At 64.3% G+C, this 20,934-nt stretch overlaps 1 protein-coding gene across 1 annotated transcript in view; it reads right to left on the minus strand.

Moving 5' to 3' along the window:
• Positions 1-20,499, minus strand: part of Ppp2r2c (protein phosphatase 2 regulatory subunit Bgamma) — a 44,493-nt gene extending 23,994 nt beyond the window's left edge. Inside the window, 1 exon segment of the mRNA XM_048364140.1 lies at positions 20,318-20,499. Coding sequence (XP_048220097.1) covers positions 20,318-20,387 — 70 coding nt within the window. The 5' untranslated portion in view covers positions 20,388-20,499.
• Between the last annotated feature and the right edge of the window lie 435 nt (positions 20,500-20,934).

The following is a 20,934-nucleotide window of genomic DNA, read 5'->3' on the forward strand; positions in this document are numbered from 1 at the left end:
GAAGGTCCTCCTCTAGCTGTCTGACTGGACCCTCCCCACAGACGGGGAGTGGGAGCCAGAGGAGAAGGGAGGCTCTGGCCGAGGACGTCGGGAACAGCGCTCCGGCCCGTCACTTGACCAGGTCCCCTGTCATTTCCACGGCCTGTCGCCGTGGACACGCAGACTGCGCTTCCTCCCGCGTGGCTGGGGTCTGGCCGTCACAGAACCAAAGAGGAGGGCCGAGTGTGGGTGGTTTCCGCACGTGACCCTGGGGTCCTGAGGGCTGAGTGACGGAACCCGTGGGCTCTGTGGGGCTCCCCGAGCCTTCGCTCCCGGCCAGCCCGGCCCTGTGACTCCAACAGAACAAGGCCACATCCTGCCAACGCCAGCTTGGCCCAGTTCTGCTCAGGCTGTTCAGGCCAGGTGCCAGCCAGAAGGGAGAAACTGAGCCCACGCTCACCGTTCCTTCAAGTTCAGACTCGAATTTCTGCCATCACTATGACCTCCTCCTTCTCCTCCTCCTCCTCCTCCTCCTCCTCCTCCTCCTCCTCCTCCTCCGCCTCCAACGGTTGGTTGGTTGGTCTTGTTTTGTTCTGTGCCGGTACTAGGGCTTGAACTAAGGGCTGTCCTAGCAGCCTTTTTGCTCAAGACCGGTGCTCTACCACTTGAGCCACGCCTCTCCGCTTCTGCTTTTTGCCGTCTGTGTCTCACAGACATGCCTGCCGCAACCCTCAGGTCTCAGCCTCCCGAGGTGCCCTGCTGCGGTCTTTTCTTATTGAGAACTTAACGGGGTTTTGGAAAACCGCGGCCGAAAGCCACAGGGCTCCCGTGGCGCCTGCCCGCGTCTGGCGAAAGGCCTACGGGTGTCCAAACCTGCACCCGCCTTCTGTCCCGGGGCCCCCAGCTCACTCTCCTGTGGTCGGAAGACGCGTCCGCCACGCCTGCGCCGCGTCACGGTGCCTGTGCCTTGGGGACCTCCGCTTTGGGGCAGGCTGGGTGTGCTGGCTTCCGCTGTGATGGAGGGCCACGCGGGAAGGCCACCGGGGGGGCAACACTAGAGGAGCGGAGCACAGGTGGAGCCCGCCCAGCCACAGGGTGTGGGAGGAATCAGAACACGGGGGGGGGGGGGGGGGATCCCTTCTGCCAGAACAGTGCTTGGAGCCCTAAGAACCTTGCAGTGCCAGTGACCACCATCGTCCCTTCCCCAGTTTCTAGAGGCGGCCAGGAGGAGAATGGCGAGGAATTTCCCCTCCAGAAACGGGCGGCACAGACACGCAGGGAGCCGCGCACGCTGGCTCTCGAGGAACGGCGAGAGCAAGTCCAGGGAAATTTGCTTCTGTGAACCCAGCAAGGCACGGACCTGCCAGGATCAGCAGAAATGACTAATTACTCCCGTCTGAAGCCTAAAAAGATAAAGCATCCGATGTATTACGAATGCAAGGCTGCGCGTGCTGGTGGCAGAGCCTGGTTCTGCAGCTGGGGACCAGCTCTGACGGATGGCACTGCATTTGTATGGGGGGGGGGGGGGGAGTCCCTGTTCCTGATGCTAGAAAACAAGACACAGAGGAAAGGAAAACTAGAAAGCTAACTTCAGCACAGTTCAGAACAGCTCATCTCCCTCCCAAAAGAGGCTGGGAGGACGACCACACTCCGTATCTGCTCCTACACGAGGGAGGCGTAACCCGGGCTGCCGAGGGGAGGGGCGTGGTCACCCCACGATGGCCAGGACTGGGGCCAGCCCTCTCCCTTCCTCTGGGCGGTCCCCTGCCCCTCCCGCCTCACCCATCCCTCCACCCGCCAAGCCCCGTGGTGGAGAGCACTTCCTAAACCGTTACCGTCAGGGCGGGCTGCTCTAAGAATGGGTGTGTCCCCTCTGCTCTGCTCTCCCCACCTTGTGCCTCGGACACCCCGCAAGAGCCCTCCTCCGTCCTGTGGGCTGGGCAGGCGGGTGGGGGGCTGGGCAAATGGAACCTGGCGCTCCCCGGAAGGAGGGTGTCTGTCTGTCTTCAGGGGTTGGTGCTGCGCAATCAGCTCCATGTCCCGGAGGCTCGAGCCCAGAGCCCAGGCAGACACGGGGAAATCCACAATCCTGAGGGATTCCGGGCCCAGGGGCGGGTGGGCGGGGCAGCGTTCGGGAAGGCTAGACCCCGCACCCCAGCGGCTCAGGTGAGCGGAGCCGGGCGGGCAGATGGGAGGGGGGCGGCGGCTCTGTGAGGAGGTGGAGGCCCCCAGAGGAGCCGCCTCGGTGCTGTCCGTGGTGCTGACCCAAGTGTCTGGCCTCTCCCCCCTTCCCAGCCGCGGGTGCCGGCTCTGGCCACCCACCCACCCGGCTCTGGGTCGCAGCCCCTAGGCTGGGGTCTGCTCTCAGTCTTGGGCAGGCCCAGGGTCTTTCCCTCACCTGTGCCTACCCCTCAATTCTGCGTCCCTGTGAGGAACAGCCGGGGGGGGGGGCGGGGGTGGTGAAGATGAGGCACATCACAGACAGCAGGCTTCCCGCCTAGCAAAGGTGAGGCCCTGAGTTCAAACCCCAGGACTGCCAATAAAAGGGCTGGGAGCATGGCTCGGGTCTTCGAGCATCACCGTAGAAGTAAAGGGGTGTGGCTGTAAGAAGGGAGCGGCTGGGGCCAGCCACACCCTCGGGAGACCCGGGCCCCCCCTTACCCGCTGGCTCTGGCGGGCCCCAACCCAAGTCCCCGTCGCCCTCCAGCACGCGGGTCACGGCTCCTCCTGTGACTGCCATCAACCCATGCCCGGCTCTGGCGGCCCTCAGCCGGCCAGCCAGAGCCTTCTGTCTGTCTGCCCGGTGCGTAGGTGACCGTGCCCACGTCTGGCTGAGGGCCGAGAAGGGCCGGGGGTGACCTCCAGGCTCGACAGATGCCACTTCTTGAGCTGCCAGGCCCAGCCGACCACAGTCTGATGAGATGAGAAGCCACCAGCAGCTCGGGGACTCGGGGCCGGGCAGGACTCTGCCCATGCCCGAGGAGGCCGCCAGGCTGGGTCTACCGCGCCGTCTCCCACTCCGGGCTCCAGTAGCTCCAGCCATCTGCACCCAGCAGAAGGCGTGCTCTCTGCCCGCCGCTGCCGTGCAGGCTGGAGGCGGTGGGCAAGGGGGCAGGGGCACCGCGGAGCCCCCGCGGGGGAGGGGATCCGCCCTCAGCCACCTGCTCCAGCCTCTGGGACCACCCGGCTCAACACCAGTCCACCGCCGTCCTGCGGGTCACGATCGGCCGCCCAGAGGGCCGGGGAGAGGGGCGCTGCGACGCCACGATAACTATGGTTACCGCAGGCTCCGAGAGACGCTGCGCGCCGTGCTGTGTCCCCAGCACTAAGTGTCTCAGCCTCGCGAAGCCCCAGCCGCCCTGGGTGTGAGGACAGTTCACGGAGGGCGGCACGGAGAAGCCGGGCTGCTCACCGCAGGCCGCGCAGCTAACACGTCGTGCCACGGGGCTGTGAACAGACGCGTTCCGGCGGACGGCCGTGGCCTTCTCTGTTGTGCTGGGAGTCCGGGGTCTCAGGAGGCCCCTCAGGAACCTCTCTCTGATTTCCGTCACACCCAAGGGCTCCAAGCCTCCAGGGCGGCCAGGACTTGCCCAGCACCACGAAGGACGAGACTTTGAGTTGGCCAGGATGGAAACACAGTCTTCTACCCCACAGGATGAGATTCCAGAGGAGCTCTGCTCTCACCGGCTCTCCTCGACCCCACCCCACGGGCCTCCTGCCAGACTTCCTGGGGAGGGGGGGGTGCCTGCACCCCTCTGGTGGAGTGATCCCACCCCCACCTGCTCTGGTCCTGACGTGTGGCTGCTTCACCTTCCACCGATTTTATCAGAAAGGATTTTACAAGCCAAGGTCTCTGCCCCCCCAACACACACAGACACACAGACAGACGCAGACAGACACACACACAGTGCTCCCCAGACCCAGCCCTCTGGCCTGGCCAGCCAATGCCATCAGAGTCCGGCCTGCCCAGCGAGGACGCGGCGGGACGCAGCGGGGCTGGACCCTCGGGAGCCGCACAGGCCAGCTCGCTCCCGCCATGGGTCACCCGTGCTCAGACCTTTCTGGGAAGTCACAGCCACAGCTCGGCGGGGCAACTTCCAGAGCCAGGCTTGGAGCACCAGCATCTCAACCACCCTGGGCCTCGCGGGCCTGGCCTGTGCTGACACAGACAGCGAGGCCCAGCCCACAGGGTCATGGCGAGGCTCTGGAAGACGCTGGGTGCTCAGGAAATGTCTTCCCTCCCCATCCACCCCCAGGAGTCCCAGCAGAGCCATCTGCCCCAGGGCTGGAACAGATGGCTGCTTGCTTCCCAGCCGGGCTGTCTTGCTGGGCCCACGCACCCTGGCGGCAAGGCCAGGCAGGGTTTGTCCAGCTCGGCAGCAACACAGCGCCCAGCCCTGGTCACGAATCGCCCAATGCCGGCATCTGGGCCCCGGGCCTGGTCCAAGTGGGTAGATGAGGAAAACGACAGCCCAGGACCGGATGATCAGCAGGGATGACGGCGTAGACACACAGGAGGGCCCGCAGGCTGGAAGCAGCCTTCCTGAGAAGGGGGGAATAGACAAACCCTGCAGCCCCCGACATGAGGGCTGAGTGTGGAGAGGGAGGGAGCGGAGGTCCCAGGCAGGCCTTCCCAGATTCACTGTCTTCTTCCATCTTCCCGACAACCGCCAGGCCTCCCCACGGCCCCTCCCACTGTGCAGGGGAAGAAAATGGTGCGGGGGGGGGGGGGGGCACTGACTTGCCCCAGGGCCACTGGATAAAAAGTGAGGTAGTTAGGACTACCGGAAAGGCTAGGTGCCCTGCAAGGGCCTCCCTCAAGATGATCAGAACGACAGGAGTGCGCTCACACCTACAATCGTAGCTACTCGGGAGGCTGACATCAAAGGGTCGTGGCTCAATTAATCACCAAAGCAAAACAGAAGGGCAACTGTGGCTCAAGTGATAGAGCACTCGCCTTGAGCAAAAAGAAGCTCAAGGACAGCAGCTAGGCCCTGAGCTCAAGTCCCAGGACTGGTACGTAAAAGAAAAAGATCAGTCTGGGCATGTGGCTTAACAGTAGAGTGCTTGCCTAGCATGCAAGAAGTCCTGGGTTCGATTCCTCAGCACCACATACACAGAAAAGGCTGCGGTGCTGTGCTTCAAGTGGTAGAGTGCTAGCCTTGAACAAAAAGAAGTTCAGGGACAGTGCCCAGGCCCTGAGTTCAAGCCCCAGGACTGGCAAAAAAAAAAGGAAGGAAGGAAGGAAAGAAGGAAGGAAGGAAGGAAGGAAGGAAGGAAGGAAGGAAGGAAGGAAGGAAGGAAGGGAGGGAGGGAGGGAGGGATCAGAACCTTCTTACACTGTTGCACCAATGAGGACTTCGGAGGGGCCCAGTTTCTCCATTACTTTTCACCAGAAGAAACTGCATAGGAGAATGGAGGGACAAGAAGACGGCGGCGTCTCTGGGCTTCCAGGAACTGCCCCGCCAGCCAGGTTTCCCTGTGGCGCTTTCATTTACTGTAAGGACCCGGCGGGGCCGATGACACCCATTCCCGGGACAAAGCAGCGGCTGCACCAGGCACCAGGCAAAGCTGGAGTCAGCACCCCGGCACTTCCTGGGTGGCCTCTCTGCATGGCGGCCTTTGCCGTGGCTACAGGCCCAGCGCCGTGGCAATGCGGACAGCACCAGCTTAGACCACCTGACTGCACCCGCCGTCTGGAAGCCAAGCGGGGCGGGTACCACCGCGCCCACTTCCCCACGGCACACGTGAGGCCCACAATGCCTGCGGGGGTGGGCGGGGGGGCAGGGGGGCCCCCGGACCCCCTGCTGCAGGGCAGGCCGGGCTCCTGCACTCTCCATGCGGACCTGCCGCCGGCTCTGCCAGCTCCCCACACGTGGCAAGGAGAGGAGCCGCCCCCTCTCTGTTTCCATGGGAACCCCCTTGAAATAACCCCGCGGCTGAGGCTGGGCTGCTCCCGCCTCCCTCAGCACAGCCACGGGGCAGAGGGGGAGCTGGGGGCAGGCACTCATCCGCACCCCGGACCCCCAGGGAATTTGACAATCTCTCCCCAGGCCCCATCTCGGGTCCCTCCAAGGCCTCGGGATCTAACTTCCTCCCCCTCTGCGTCACAGGGCACAAAGAGATGGCTTCCCAGACCCTGTCAAGGGAGAGAGGACACGGCAGTCACGTGGTGGGACGCCCAGCGGTCTCTGGCGCTGCCTCCTAGAAACAGCCTCCTGGGACCAGCTTGAAGGGCCCAATAACACAGGACGGGACTGTTCCCGTACCCCTGAATCACTGAGGGGTACGGCTGCCTGCGGGTCCTGAAGGGCCTGGAAGCTTTGGGGCTCACCGTGGCCCCCACAGGAGGGCCGCGGGCCCCACGACCCCCCCACCCCAGCGTGAACACAGTGGCCCCGGCTCAGGACTGAGCAAGGACCGTGCAGCTAGCGAGGAGGAAAGCTAGCACCTCACACCACTATCATTGGTGGGGGACGTTGTGCCGGGTGCTGGACACACACAGGAAGTCCTTCCCTCCGTTCCCCGAGCTAACAGAGAAGCCGCGGATGACCACGTCCATGTTTTTGTCACGGAAACACGGAGGCACCAGAGGCCAGGGAGAGAGTGGCCAGGCCGGGCTCCAGGCCGGGGGTCCTGACCTCGACCCGAGGCTGCACCCACAGAGCTCAGCTGCGGCTCCCAGGCAGGCGGTGGATGAGGGGGCCTGGCCGGGGTCCCCTCCTGCCTCCCCCCACGCCTGGACCCAGGGCCGGGGTGCACAGTCATGACCACCAGGAGGAGCCAAGAGACAGTCTCTGGGGCCTTCTTCCAGAAGCTCTGGGACCGAGGCGCAGACCCGCCCCCTCTAAGGTCCTGTTGCCTGTACCTGGCTGTCCCTCTGTCCCCGAAAGAAAGGAATCACGAACGATCGCCGTCACCCCAAGAGTTCCCGCCACAGGGAGCCAAAGCAGAAAGGCCATCCAGTAGGTCCTGGTCAATGCCAGTCAGCAGGGCTAAACCCCCAACCCCCAAGTAGCACCCCGGTCCTTTCCACGGCACCTGCAGCCTCCGAAACCAGCAAGCCGGCCTCCACACCCAGGAACCACGCCCCTGCAAGACCTTGGCCGGGTCAGGCACCGTGGAGGCAGGGACTAGGCCAAGGACAGCCAGCACCTTCCCCCCCGGGGGCAGACGAGGGTCTCCAGGGCATTCCCTCAGAAGGAAGGGCCCCCCACAAACGTACCTACACTAGCCTAAAGCAGAAGGCCCACAGTCTCTGACCCATCCATGCCCACCACGGAAATCACCCTCAGCTATACCAGCACCCCAAGTCGGAGTGCCAGGATAAGGCCTATCCCAAACAAGACATGCTATAAGACAGATCCCAAAGGTGGGCAGGGCTCCCTCCAGCCCCACAACAAAGCCCCCCATAGCCTGACTCTCCCCCCCTCCACCATCAGCCCGTGAACACACAGCCTGCATCTGTAACCACAGCTCACTGCCACCGAGGGTATGCCGAGAGGAAGGAGCACGGAGCTGTAACGGGGTAACGGGCCCGTACCCCCACCCCACTCACCACCAGCAAGGCACTGTCACAAAGCAGGGGACAGAGGTCTCTAGGTCTCATCACCAGGCATCCAGGAAGCACAAGGGCTACAGCCCAGCCCTCCGGCCCCCATCCTGAAGGTTCTGGAACATTCCCACACAAGGGAAGCCGGAGTCCCACCCCCCACACACACCTGGTGAGATAGGATTTCTGGTGTGTGTGGGGGGGGGGGAGGAGAAGAAGAGCTGGGCCCACCTGGCCGGGGTGGGGGTGGGGGGACAGGGGCCTTCGGGCCCTGGGCCTGTAGGATTCCCCCGACTCTCCTGGCCTGGATAGTCCTAGGGGAGGGAGTTTTCTTTTTTTAAATAATTTTTAATTAATTAATATTATTTAATTATTTAATTTATTAATTTTTATTTAATTAATTAATTAAAAATCTGACACCGTGTTGTGAAAAGGGGTACAGTTACATAGTAGGGCAGTGTGTACATTTCTTGTGACATCTTACGCCCTGTTTTTCTTTCCCTTCCCTAGATCAGGTAGACATATATATATATATATATATATATATATATATATATATATATATATATATATACAATACCCAGTGTACCAAAATCATCTACAGTAGCCACGTGGCCTACGCCAAAGAAAATTCACCTAGGGCTTTAAATGTAACATCAACAATAGAGTTTGCTTATCCTTGTCTTATATGATCATACATACATAGCTGTTGAGCTATTGTGATCCACTGAGAGGTCAATTTTTGACCTTTTTATGTTGAGTAGTTGTTTGGTTTTAGTTACGTAATGTTGGGTCGCTGACCCAAACCTGTGGGAAATACCATTTGACAAGAAGTTTTTGGTTTCGCAGACCTGGTCCCTACTGTCTCCCCCTCTCCCCACCTTCACAGTCATATATCAGGGAGATCATGCCCCTTTGTTTTCTGTGTTCTAGGCTTGTCTCGCTCCACATTATTTGTTCGAGTTCTGACCATTTCCCTGTGAATACCAGTATTTCACCATTCCTAATCGCTATGTAGTATTCCATTGTGTATAGGTACCACAGTTTTTGGATCCATTCATCTGTGGAGGGGCATCTGGGTTGTTTCCATATTTTGGCTATTGTGAATTGTGCCGCGATAAACATGGAAGTACAAATGTCTTTTTGATATCTTGGGGTTTGCTGTTCAGGATGGATGCCTAGGAGTGGTATGGCTGGGTCATGGGGTAGGCCTATATTGAGCTTTTTGAGAAACCTCCATACTGTTCTCCAAAGTGGTTGTACTAATTTGCACTCCCACCAACAATGGAGGAGGGTTCCTCTTGGGGAGGGCGTTTTCTGCAGCAGGAAAATCAGCACTTGGAGACAGGGGCATGGTGGGAAATGCTCCTGCTCTGGCATCAGACGGAAGGTGGGGGCTGAACCCTCCTGTCCCCTTGGGCTGAGTGGAGGCATGGGCTCCGGGGTTACGGTGCCCCGGTCTTTGGGGAGGAACGGCCAGCAGCAGCAGCGGGTAGCTGTTGTGACCAGGACCCTGATGGATGGGCCACCGCCCAGAGCCTGCTCGGCATCCACAACGCCCCCTGCCCGCCTTCAACACCCCCGCCGGAAGCTCGAATTCGGGGGTCTCGATGGGGCCGGTGGCTACGGCCCTTCACCCGGGCCACAGAGACGCCGGGCCACCCACCGTCTCTCACCAGCGTGCCACGCACAGCCGGGGAAGCGGCCCCCGAGCCTCACGACCGGCTGCTTGGGGGGCCCTGGCCTCCAGGGCCAGCACTGCACTAACCGCCATGAAGACGACCAAATGGATGAGGCAGGCGGGGGGGGGGGGGGGGGGGGCGGGGAAGGGTCCCCGCCCAACCAGCTCAAGGAGGGCTGGGCAGGTGCAGGCAAGCCAGGCCCTGCCTCTCCAGCCGGGAAACCCTCCCGCCCCCACCCCACCCCGCTCTGTCCCCCGAAGATAACCCCCCCCACATACACACACCTGGAAGGGGCCACGTCGGATGAGGGCAGTGCCGGCAGCCCCCCGCTCCACACCAAGGGCTCCTCCGACCCCCTTCCTTCCTCAGAGGACGCTGTGACCTTGGGGCCTACGCAAGTCCTCTTCTTCCGGCGTTCTGTCTCTCCCCAGCCCCGGTCCACTGCCCAACACAGCATCCCGGAGAGTCCCGTGCTGATGGAAGAACTCACTGGTCCAGGAAGGCCTCCCGGCCTCCCTCCACCCCACCGGGGCTAGCCAGCGGCCTCGGCCCCTCCCCCCACCCAACACGCCCATCCCGTCCATCCTGGAGACTCCTTGGGACACAGATCCTGTCCGTTCCACCCGCAGCCTCTAGAAATAAGCTTCCCGCGCTCGGTAGGTGTGCGTCGAAGGGCAGGCTGCGTGACTGGCTTGCTATGCAGAGCCCCTGGGCGACACGCAGCCATGGCCCCCAACTCAACCCACCTTCCACGGGGCACAGACTCCGCTTGCACTTTCTAGGTGGTTCCCTTGTAGCCCCCGTGGGGGGCGGGGCAGCAGGCAGGACCTGGGTTATAAATCCAGCCAAGCCTGTTTTATGGAGAAGATACTGCACTGCCCCATAGGTTTTTATAGCTGCCTGTTTACAAAGACAAAGCGTGATTAATTCTCGGCCTCCTGGGCCGGGGTAGCCAGAGAGGAGGAGGACAAAGGAGCACACAGGTCACCCAAGGTCCTCCTCTGAGGGACTGGCTAGGTAGGGCTGTTTGGGGCCTGTCGATGAGACCCCAGAGTCTGAAGCCGGAGGGAGGGAGGGAGGGAGGGAGGGAGGGAGGGAGGGAGGGAGGGAGGGATCACCTTCCAGGACTGCTACCACCCAGACACGCTGAGGCTCCAGGGCCGACCATGAGGCCCCCAAGCCTGGGAGCAAAACGGTGCCCCGAGGCGGGCACGAGGCCCAGGCGGGCTCTGCGCCACAGGGCCTCCCGGACGGCGTGGGCACCGCGGGCTTGCCTCGGACACCGCCACGTGGGCTGGCCACCGCTGGGGCCTCTCTCCTCGCCCTGAGCCTCCGCAGGGCCCGGGTGCCCGTGGCCCGCGGCAGGCCACCCCGGCCGGCGACAGGCGAGGCGGGATGGGGCTCCGTCCGCGGGCAGGGCCCACCGATGCCACGAGGGCCCCTCCGCCCGGGGACCACTGCCCGGCGCCAGGGCGAGCCCGCGCGCAGGCCTTCCAGAGCAGCTGGACGGCTCTGTCTGCCCTTGACTGACCTCGTCCCCGACTCGCAGCCGGAGACGCGACAGCACTGCTGGAGGAACAGATCCCGGGCTCACCGGCCGTGACGGCTGGGGAAGACGAGCCCCCCCCCCCCCCATCCCAGGCCCTCCACCTGCACAGGTACAAGCAGCAGGGAGGAGGGCGGTGCGATGCGGGAGGGACGCCGCACCCCCTCCCCGTCCCGGGGAGACCCGAGGCAGGCCCACGCGGGGCAGACACACGGGGAGAGGGGGGCGGAGAACCGCCTGGGCGGCCCCGCCCGCGGGGAGAGGCCGCCCGCCGTGTCCTTCTTGGCACCGCGCCGCACCGATTCAGCTGAACAGGAAAAGCAGCCCAGCTCACCGGGTCCAGCTCTGGGGGCTCCCCCCGGGGGGCTGGCCACCGTGGCCTGAGGACCCCCACCCTGCAGTGCGGGGGGGGCGGGCACAGCGCAGGGAGAGGACGGGGACCCCCTGGAACGCACACCCCCAGGCTCACCCGCCCCCTCGGGAGGGGCCTGGCTCCCGCGCCTCCTCTTCTGCGTCTTAACGAGCAGAGTCAAGGTGCTCTTGTGAACTCGGTACGGAGTCCTGCCTGGGCGGGAGGGCGAGACTGGGCACACGGCGCCGGAGACTCGGGAGCGTGGTCCCAAGGTCACAGGGAAACCAAATGGCTCGTGGCTGTGCCCGGGCCATCTGGGGCGGGCCGTGTTTCCCAGGGAGAGACCCCGGCACTCACAGAGACCCCATCTGCTGCTGTACCAAGGTACACTCACAGGCGGAGCCCAGCTCCGCTTCCAGCCAAAGGCTGGGCCGGGCCCCCCCCCACCCCCACCGAGGGCCAGCCAGCCTCGAGCATCCAGACAGGCTCCTCGGTGACCCCGTGGGGCAGAAGACCGGACGCAGCCCCGCCCCGCTCAGCCCGGGCCCACGGCAGGGGAAAGGGCCCGCCCGAGCTCCGAGCTGCGCGTCAGGGTCCCTCATTCCAGATCACAGCGGTTCTCGGAGGGTTCTTGTATCAATCTCGTGGGTGAATTATTTATTGCTATTTCATCCTTCTCGTGATCCAGCCTTACGATTGTTTTCACGGGAACGAACGTGTTTATGACTGCGTTATACTCAACGTACTCATCCCAACCCAGCGCGGGAAACTCGCTCATCCCACGGCTCTGTGACTCGGCCTCCCTGAGGCTGTTTCCCCGTGCCCCACTGGGTCAACCCCCCTCACCCCACCCCGGCCCGTCACAGAGAAGGGGGGCCCCGCCCGCACCCCTGCACCTCCCAGAATAGTCACCGCGTTCTGCTGAGGTCGGACCCATTCCCCACAGCCACAAGTGGTGGCCTCCTCCCTCCGCTCCATGTCACAGTCACCCACAGCCACCCGCACGCGTGCCAGCAACACGGGACAGTGACGTCTGCGGAGGGTTTACCCACGCTCCACCCCACCCGGCCGGCGCCCCGCCCCGCCGCACTCCACCCAGAGACGGTGAACACAGCCCCAAGCCCCACGCCGGGGGAGAGACCCGGCTGAGGGGCTGCCCGTTAGGGCTGTAAGAAAATCAACATCACCCAACAATGCCGGCCCATCTGAATGTCGGCTTAGCGGACAACCTGGTATTTAAACTTCTATCCTAGCCCTTCAGCACGCTCCCACCCTTTCCGGGGAATCGGTGGCTCATGCCTGTGATTCAGGCTGCTTGAGAAGCTGAGGTCCTGAGAACCAGGTTTCCAGGACGGGCAAAGCCCACAGTCCACCTCCACAGGAAGAAGCTGGGCGTGGTGGCGCACCCGTGTTTGTCATCCCAGACCGTGGGAAGAAGAAGAAGAAGAAAAAAAACCAAACAGGAGGCTCGCGGTCTGGGCACACACCGGGGCAGGAAGTGAGGCGATGTCAAACAGGATTAACGCCAGCAAGGGCCAGAGGCCTGACTCGGCAAGAGAACGCCCACCTAGCAACCATCAGACCCTGCACCTGAAGAACGCTCGGCCTTCCAACCAAGCATTGGTAGAAGGCCAGACCTGCGGACAGGCAGGCAAACGGACAATCACCTGGGGAAATGCGGGCAAACGGTTTCCACCCCTGGCTGCCCACCCAGGCTGCCCACGGTCTCTGTCCCTCATCACGCTGGATCGTGGCCATGCGTCCGTCTCCCCAGTTCTGGGGTGGGGGGGGCTGCACCCCCTTCCTCCTTCCCCCAGCCCTTCCCACGCGGCCCGATTTGATGACCGAATCCATGTGCGGCTCTCGAATGGACGGTTGCCTCTACACGATGGCATTATTACGCAGTGGATAAAAAAGTGTTTGGCCCCGCGGTGGCAAAACCGAGGGTTCTGCTGGAAGAAGGGAGGAAGGGGGGGGCCCTGCCGGTGACCTGGGGGCTGCCGGGAGACGGGGTCGAGGGCCCCCCACCCCCCGGGTGTGACCTCGCCCAGGGTGGGCCGGCGCCAGTGGGCGGGGCTGTCTGCCCTGCCCCGTGAGGACACTGGACTCCCGCCCCCACAGCGAGGCGGTGGCCAGGCCGGGCCGCTCCACCTGGCTCCTCGGCCTCCCTTGAGTCTCTGAAGGGCGACTCCTGTATTTCCAGCACCACTCTTCCTCCCACATCCCATTGACGTTCGATTCCAATTTCTTTTTCCCTCTCTTTCCTATACTGGGGTGCGTTGAACTCGGGGCCTCACATTCGCTAGGCAGGCGCTCTACCGCTTGAGCCAAGCCCTCCGACCCTTCGCTTTCGGCCTGTTTTTCAGATCAGAGTCTGGACCAGGCCGGCCTCAAACCTCCATCCTCCCGTCTCTGACTCCAGAGGAGCTGGGATGAAAGGCTTATAGCAGCTAAAGGGAGGAAGGAAGGGCTGGATTGGAGGCAATTCAACATTCCTTTTTCCCTACATATTTGAAAGGTTTCTTGAAACCCTTTTGGGGATGGCTTAAAGGAGTTCAAAAGTGAATGCTGAGAGGAGCTCCCTTGTATTCCCGCGTCTGGGTGTGTGGTGCACACGTTATTTCATTTACCGCTGGCTGGAGCCGGGGAGCTGGCCCCCCTCTGCCTTGTGGATGGGAATGCAGTTCCGAGGCAGAGGGGCTGCCCAGGGAACAGAGCTGGGCCAGGGCTCCGCCAGCCTGGCTCCCCAGCCCCAGGGGTGGCCTCTGGGGCTGCCCAGGGCACAGAGCTGGGCCAGGGCTCCGCCGGCCCGGCTCCCCAGCCCCGGGGCGGCCTCCGGCAGCCCGGGGTCTCAGACAGGAACAGGTTAGGAGGGACAGGGAAGCCAGGAGGCCAGGCCCAGCCATGGGGGCCCTTGGGCTGTCCGGAGATCCCATCTCCGCCTGGGGCGGCACGCATTGCCCAGCCGGGCTTGTGGGAGCCTTTGTTCTGCCTCAATGGACCATTCAGCCCGGGCCCTGAGGACAATGGCGCACTACGGCCAGGTGCCTCCGGCCCTGCAAGCTCCCAAGCAGGGCTGACGCGGCCGGGGGCCGGGGCCGGTGGCTCTGTCTCCGCTCACACACAGCCCACCTGTGTACTGGACGGCTCTCCTCCCCAGGGAGTCCCACCCGCAGCTCTGGGGCCAGCGCCGCACCTGAGGTCCCCCTCTGCAGAAGGAGCCATAACCCCGCAGCAATGGGTACCGTGTGTGTCCAGGAAGCCGGGCCTGCAGGACCACAGAGCACAACTCGGTCAATGGCCGGTCGTAGCCGCGCCGTTCCATCCACGTCATCCTCACGGGTCCTGAACTCCCCCAGTCCGGTGCTCCTCGAAGGGCCGGGTCTTACCAGCGGAGCTGGCCCGGGCTCGTGGACCGCAGGGGCCTCCCCCAGCTCTGCCGGGCGCCCCAGGCCCGTGGAGAGGAGGGTCCCTGCTTCCAGAGAGTTCTCCCTGCTGCGTCCACCCCATGAGGCGACGAGGACTCTGGGGAGGGCAGGCGGCCGGGCCAGGGGAGCGCGGTCCACGGAGAGAGGGGGCCGGGTGAGTGTGTCGGGCCGTGACACCGCCAGAGGCCTCCGAACGGAACCCAGGGGAGGCCTTTCCAGGCACTGCAGATCCCCCCGTCCTCCCCGCCTCCCTCCTCCCCCCAGAAGCCGTCTGCTCCCGCGTGTCCCTCTCTGGAGGCCCGCTGGGCTGCGGGCTGCAGATGCCTTTTCTCCTTCCTCACCCAGCTCCAGCGCCCCCCACCCCGGCCGCCTCTGGGCCTCACGCAGAGTGGGTGCCCCACCAGGGTTTGTTGAGTGGCCGAGCGAGGGTCATGACCCCGCCCTTCAACCCTGGGCATCACGGGTGGGGGAAGCGCGCAACCTCGTTGCTATTCAGACAGAGATTTAAAGAACGCTTCTCCTCCACGATGCCGGCAAAGGTCAAACAAATCAGACCACCGAGCGCTGTCAGCATGCGGCGAACGCAGAGGAATTTCCCGGAGAACAGTCTTGGCAGTACGTACCCTGAATATTAAAAGTGTGTATGGTTGTTACCTAAAACTGTGCGTGTAAGGGTCTCTTTGAAGAACATCACCCCACGCACAAGGAGAGGGGTGGCGGGCGTGTGGCCGGCGGTGGCAGGCCCATCCCGGGGAGCAGCTACTACAACGATGGTTGTAGAACCAAGACTAGGCAGCGGCTACGGGGAACCCCCTCGCTCTGAGGACACGTGAGCCCAAAATGGGAAACACGGTGGGAAAAATAAACGAGGAACCCCCCACCCACGCCGACCCTGCCCGTGCGGAGAGGGCAGTATAAAGCCTGGGCTCTCAAAGGGGTTCCCAGACCCCCTCCCTGCCTGGCACAACAGCCCAGGGACCTCAGACCCAGGGCGTGGGGACCGGCAGGAACAGTTAATGCTCTGACCCCGCCCACCAGGGGACCGGGCCCAATGGAAGACAGGCTCTCACGGTGTCCACCAATCACGGGAGCCAAGAGGGAGAGGGCGGGGCCAAGGGTTCCCTCGCCCAGGACTGTATCCCAGCACCACCTAGGAAAGGAGACCCAGAGCCCGTATAGAGCAGGGAGGGAAGGATGCTCAGAGGCCTAGAGGACAAAGCTTTCTCCTGGCTTCCAGTCACTGCCCGGCTGCATTCGGCTGCTGCCCGGAAGTCAATCTACACGCAGAGGAAGCCCGCCGAGGGCCCGGTGCTCCCACAGTTCCGATTTTAGACGCAACCGTGAGAGACTGGCGGAGGTGCGCCCTTGCCGGAGCAGCCGCCAGGGTGCGGGGAAGTGACCGGGTTGTCACTCAGGACTCGTTCACTTCGGCACACGCACACGCCCATTCTGCTCAAACCCCCCCCCCGGGGGGTGGGGCGGGAAGGATGGGGAAGGGACCTGCGGGCACGGTGCCCTCCTTTCCGGTCTCGGCGAGTGGGCTCGGTAGGGCTTAGCGACCTGGGGTGGAGGTCAATGCCCGGCTGTGCCACTTGCTTTGAAGATGAGACCCCCCCGACCCAGGAGGGTGGGCAAAGAAGCCAGGAGAGAGCCATGAGGCCCACTCAACTCAAGCCCCGGTACTGGCACGCGCGCACACACGCACACACACACACAACAAAAGAATGTCAACATGGCACCATCAGAGCTTGAACCCGAGCACAGGTCCAAAGTGTGGGACCCTCTCGAGGCCTCCACGGTCACAGCCTGGATTAGAAAGGCAGCTTCGACACCGCTCGTGGGAAGAGACCACGGCTTTTATTAAAGACAGACACGGGCGTGGCGGAAAGACGGGCAGGGAGAACTGCAAGCTGCCGCAGGCTCCACCTCTGTGGCTCGGACCGGCCGTGAGCGGCTCCCCTTCTCTACTCCGCCACCTGTCACTCTCCCCACAAAGCCCCCAGCATGTCACCAGCCGGCTGTCACGTCCCAAGGCCTGCGACACCTCCCACCAAATGCCCCTTAAAGCTCTTGAAGCTTTACGGACAAAAAAAAAAAAAAAAAGAACAACCCAGAAGCCGTACCAAGTAAAAATAGCCAGGAGACGATGTCGAAATGTTTTATTAGAACCTGATTTTTTTTTTCACCCTCCAGAAACAGAATGAGAGAAGTCTTGTATGACTGCCCCCGGGCGGTTTCACGTCGGGGCTGATGGAAAGTGAACACTGCGGGGTCACCTATGGGTGGGGACCGGCCCGCGCGGGGCTTGAGGAACTGGGCAGCAGTGATAACCGTGACCTGCGATCTGTGTCCCGCGGCCGTGTCCCCTTGGCCTTCGCTTGCGGAGCCCGTGGCTACCCAGGGCAAGAGACTGACGCAGCCCGCCTGAAGCCCAGAGGTGCCGGGGCCTCGTGAAGGACGCCCAGCCCCTCTCCCGCCCTGGCAGCTCAAAGAAAGGACGGTCAGGGCGCTGGCAGATGAAGCAAAGGCTGGCCGGGTTCTTGCTCTCCCTCTGGGCTATGAGTCCCTAGCGTTCCTCCTCCCACCCAGCCTCCGTTTCCCTGTGTGGGTGGGGAGTGGGGGGGGGGATGCGGGCACTGTGTTCTGAGGACTCGTCTAGCCTGAGTCCCTAGAAAGCAGACACCCCATGAACGGCACTCACGCAGGACCGTCTGGACTGAGCCGCTAGCAGCACAGGGCCCTGGCTCCTGCTGACGGGGACTTCGTGTCCCCTGACAAGGTGTTGGGGGGCGGGGGGGGGGGTGTGCACCAAGGAGGCACATCCGCTCTTGTAAGTAGAAACCCAGAATGGAGCGGACATCAGGACCGGCCGCCTCCCTGGCCCTCCGTTCTCCCTCACTCTCCACCTTGCTGTCAACAATGTCAGCTGAAGACTCGCTCCCCCATGGTGCCAAGATGGCTGCCAGCAAGCACGAGGAGTCCAAGTTCTTATTCCAAGACAGACACGCGCTTCCTGCCGCTTTCCCAGCTTCCCACTCAACCTTCCACACTGACGTCCCCCCCGACTCCGGAAGCCCGGTGAGACGGACGCGAGCGCGGCTGCGTGGCCGAGGGGACACCGTGCCCGGGTGTTCCCACAGAGTCCGGCCGCCCCGCGACCCACCTTGGCGGCCTCTGCCACGGTCCCCCAGACCGAGGCCCCGCAGTGGGGCCGCCGCTCCCCGCCTCGGGCCCGCGCACAGCGGGATGCACACAGGAGCCGGGCCCGGCAGAGGATGGACGGATGGGGTCGGTGGGTCCGGCCACGCCTCGCATCACCTAACTCAGTCCAAAGTCCTGGGCCTGCAGCAAAGCCAGAAGGGTCCTCTGGGGGCCACCAACAGACCTCCCACACCACCTCGGGGCCCCTTTCTCTAGGTCTTAGGGCCCCCACTGTTCCACGAGCTTCTACACCACTGGTTGTCCCTGCACCCCGAGTTCTTTGTGCCCAACAGTCGTGGCGACCAGGTCGACTCAACTGATCTCATGAGTAGTAGGCACACACACACACAGATCCACCACTGTAATTCATACCCGTGTGTAAATGACTAGCAAGCTTTTCTCAAGGTATTTAAGATCACACCAGATTCACGAACTTCACTGCCATACATGTTCAGGGAGAAAGACAGAGAGAGCCCCAAGACGAGGAAGCGCACGGCCTATGAGGAACAGGAAGTAGATCAGAGCGGCTGGGGTGGACCCAGCCATCCGACAGATGGGAACTCGTACCCCAGAGGGAACGCGTGCCCCCGAGTCTTTCTCCAAGGGAGCCTGAGCCCCGCTACTCACTCTTCAGGAAGCTCCTCCAGCTTCAAGACGGAACAGAACGGGGCCATTTAGTAAACGCCAACAGTAAGCTAAAGGCTATGCCGGTGCTTTCTATATTAGGGCAATCTCTGGCCATCTCGGCCGTCTTTGCCATTTCTGCCTTTAAAGGGGGAAGAGGAAACTCAGAAAGGCTCCATCATTTCTAAGGTCACACAGCGGGTAAGAAGTGAGCACAGAACCTGAGCACGCGTTTGCGCCCGGACAAGTCTGAACGTTCCCAGAACGTCCCCCGCGCTGGGCTGGCTGCCAGCGGGCGGGGGTGCGAAGGTCTGTTTTCATTTAGAGGAGACGGCAATCTCCTTCCATCCCTAAAAGCAAGGCCACGCTCCTTCTCTGGACCCTGCTCTTCCTGGGTCCCCAGCCCCCCCTCCCAGCCCAGTGCCCAGCAGGCCCTGCTGCTCTGTCTGAGCCCTGGGCTGAACGAGGAAAGGACAAAGCCATGGGCAGAGTTGGAAAAAGGCTAGGCAAGACCTGGCATGTGGCCCCGGCAGACAGCAGGCACTGTGTGCAGCCTTCGGTGTGGCCCCGGCACACCGTAGGGGCTGTGTGAGACTTTGAGTGTGTGCACACACACACACACACACACACACAGCAGATGCTCTGTAAAGCCTTGCATGTAGTCGTGGCACAGAACAGGTGCTCACTGCCTTTAACAACTCACAGTTCCAAGTTCTCCATTTACCCAGTGGGCAGGGTGGCCTTATTTACTCCCTTTTTACACGTGGGGAAACTGAGGCGGGTGTCCAGAGAAAGCCACACACAGGTTCAGGAGATGTATGTGCAGCCCCAGGGCTCACTCCGTGTCCAGCTGTGCGGATGGTCGACACGTATCTCCAAGTGCGGAACGAAGAGGGGAAACTAAGGAACACAGCGGGCCTGCACAGGTGGGGGAGGAAGGGCGGGCGCCGGGCTCCTCGGTTCATTACACAACAGCCCTGGGGCCGGCACCGAGGCCGAGCCCGCGCAGGGGTGAGGAAAGGAGGCTTCCTCCGGGGCCGGCCCGGAGCCCGCGGGGCACGGCAGGGAGCCGGGGGGCGCCTTGGTGGGCGCCCGGCCGGGGTGGTGACAAAGCCGGGTCCCGTCCCCCCCGCCCCGTCCCCGCCCCACGCGGCCCGCGGCCGGGCGTGACTCAGCGGTTCTCCCGGCGCAGGGCGCCCGCGAGGGCATCGGCGCCCGGGCTGCGCGCACAGCCGCGGGGACCCGCGAGCCCGGAGCCCGGCCGGCGCTGCGCGGGGCTGCGCGGGGCTGCGCGCCCTCGGCCTCACTTCCGGCGGCGCCCGGGCACCCACCGGGGTCAAGCCCACCATCGCTCCGGAGCCCCCCGCCGCCCGAGCTCCCGCCCTCCTCCCCCGGGGCTCCCCGCCGGACCCCGCCGCCCCACGCGGGGCACGGACCCCGACCCCAGCGCCGGGGCGGGGGCCGGGCCGGCGGGGCCGGGCCTGCGTGGGGCGCCCCGTCCCACGCGCGGGGGGGGGCACCGTCTCCCCGGGCTCGGTGTGCACCTCCCGGGCGCGGGGACGCGGGGCCCGGCCACGGGGGCGCGCGCGCGGACCGCGGTTCCCCAGTGGGTCCCGCCGCGTCTCCAGGGGCTGAGCAGCCTAGAACATTCCGCGGGGCCCTGGGCAGGGCAGGAATGGCGAATCCCGGCCATTCCGGACGCGTCGCCTCCCCGGGGGCGGGGGGGGGGGGATCGCGGCCGCCGCAGGCCGGGCCTGGGGCCCCGGTGTCTCCCGGCGGGCGGGCGCGGGGCGGAGGAGGGCGCCGGCGGCCCGGGGCTCGGACCCGGGGCGGGGCGGGGCGGGGGGACGCGGCACCCGGCGCGCGGTGCACACCTGGGGAGGGCGCTCGGTGCGACGGCATGCCCGCGCCGCGGCCGGCCGGGGCGGGCCTCGGGCCGCCGCCCCACGTTACCTTCGGTCACATAGCTGTGGTCCCGCAGGAAGCTGTGGTTAATTTTCCGAGCGTCCGTGTCCTCGCCCATTGAAGGCCGTGCCCGGTGCCCTGGGCATGCCCGGCCGCCGCACTCCGATGCAATCCGCAGAGGTCGCGCCGGGCGCGCGGGCCATGCCGCCGCAGCCTAGCAGGGGCGCGGGCCGCCGGGGCCCCGGGGAGCGGGCATCGCCGCCGGGCAGCGGGGAGGGGCGGCGGGGACGGGCGGGGGGCGGCCGGGGGCGGGCGCCGCGGTCAGGCGAGCGCGCGGCGGGCGGGCGGCGGCCGCGGGTTCGGGCGGGCCGGGGCCCGGGCGCGCATCCCGGCCGATCGGGGCGCGCTGCGTCCGTGCGCCGGCGGCGGCGGCGGCGGCGGTGGCGGCGGCGGTGGCGGTGGCGGCGGTGGCGGTGGCGGCGGTGGCCCGGTGCCGTGCGCCTGGCTGCGGCGGGCGGGCGGCGTTGAGGGGACGCGCGCGGCGCGGCGCTGCGCTGCGCCGATGGAGCCGGGGCCGAGCCGGGCTGCGCGGGCTCCGAGCTGGCCCCTCCCTCGCGCCGCCCGCGCCGCCCCCGCGCCCGCCCGCCCGCAGGTGGAGCCGCCGC

Source organism: Perognathus longimembris, chromosome 16 (genome assembly GCF_023159225.1).
Source record: "Perognathus longimembris pacificus isolate PPM17 chromosome 16, ASM2315922v1, whole genome shotgun sequence".
NCBI classification, from domain to species: Eukaryota; Metazoa; Chordata; class Mammalia; order Rodentia; family Heteromyidae; genus Perognathus; species Perognathus longimembris.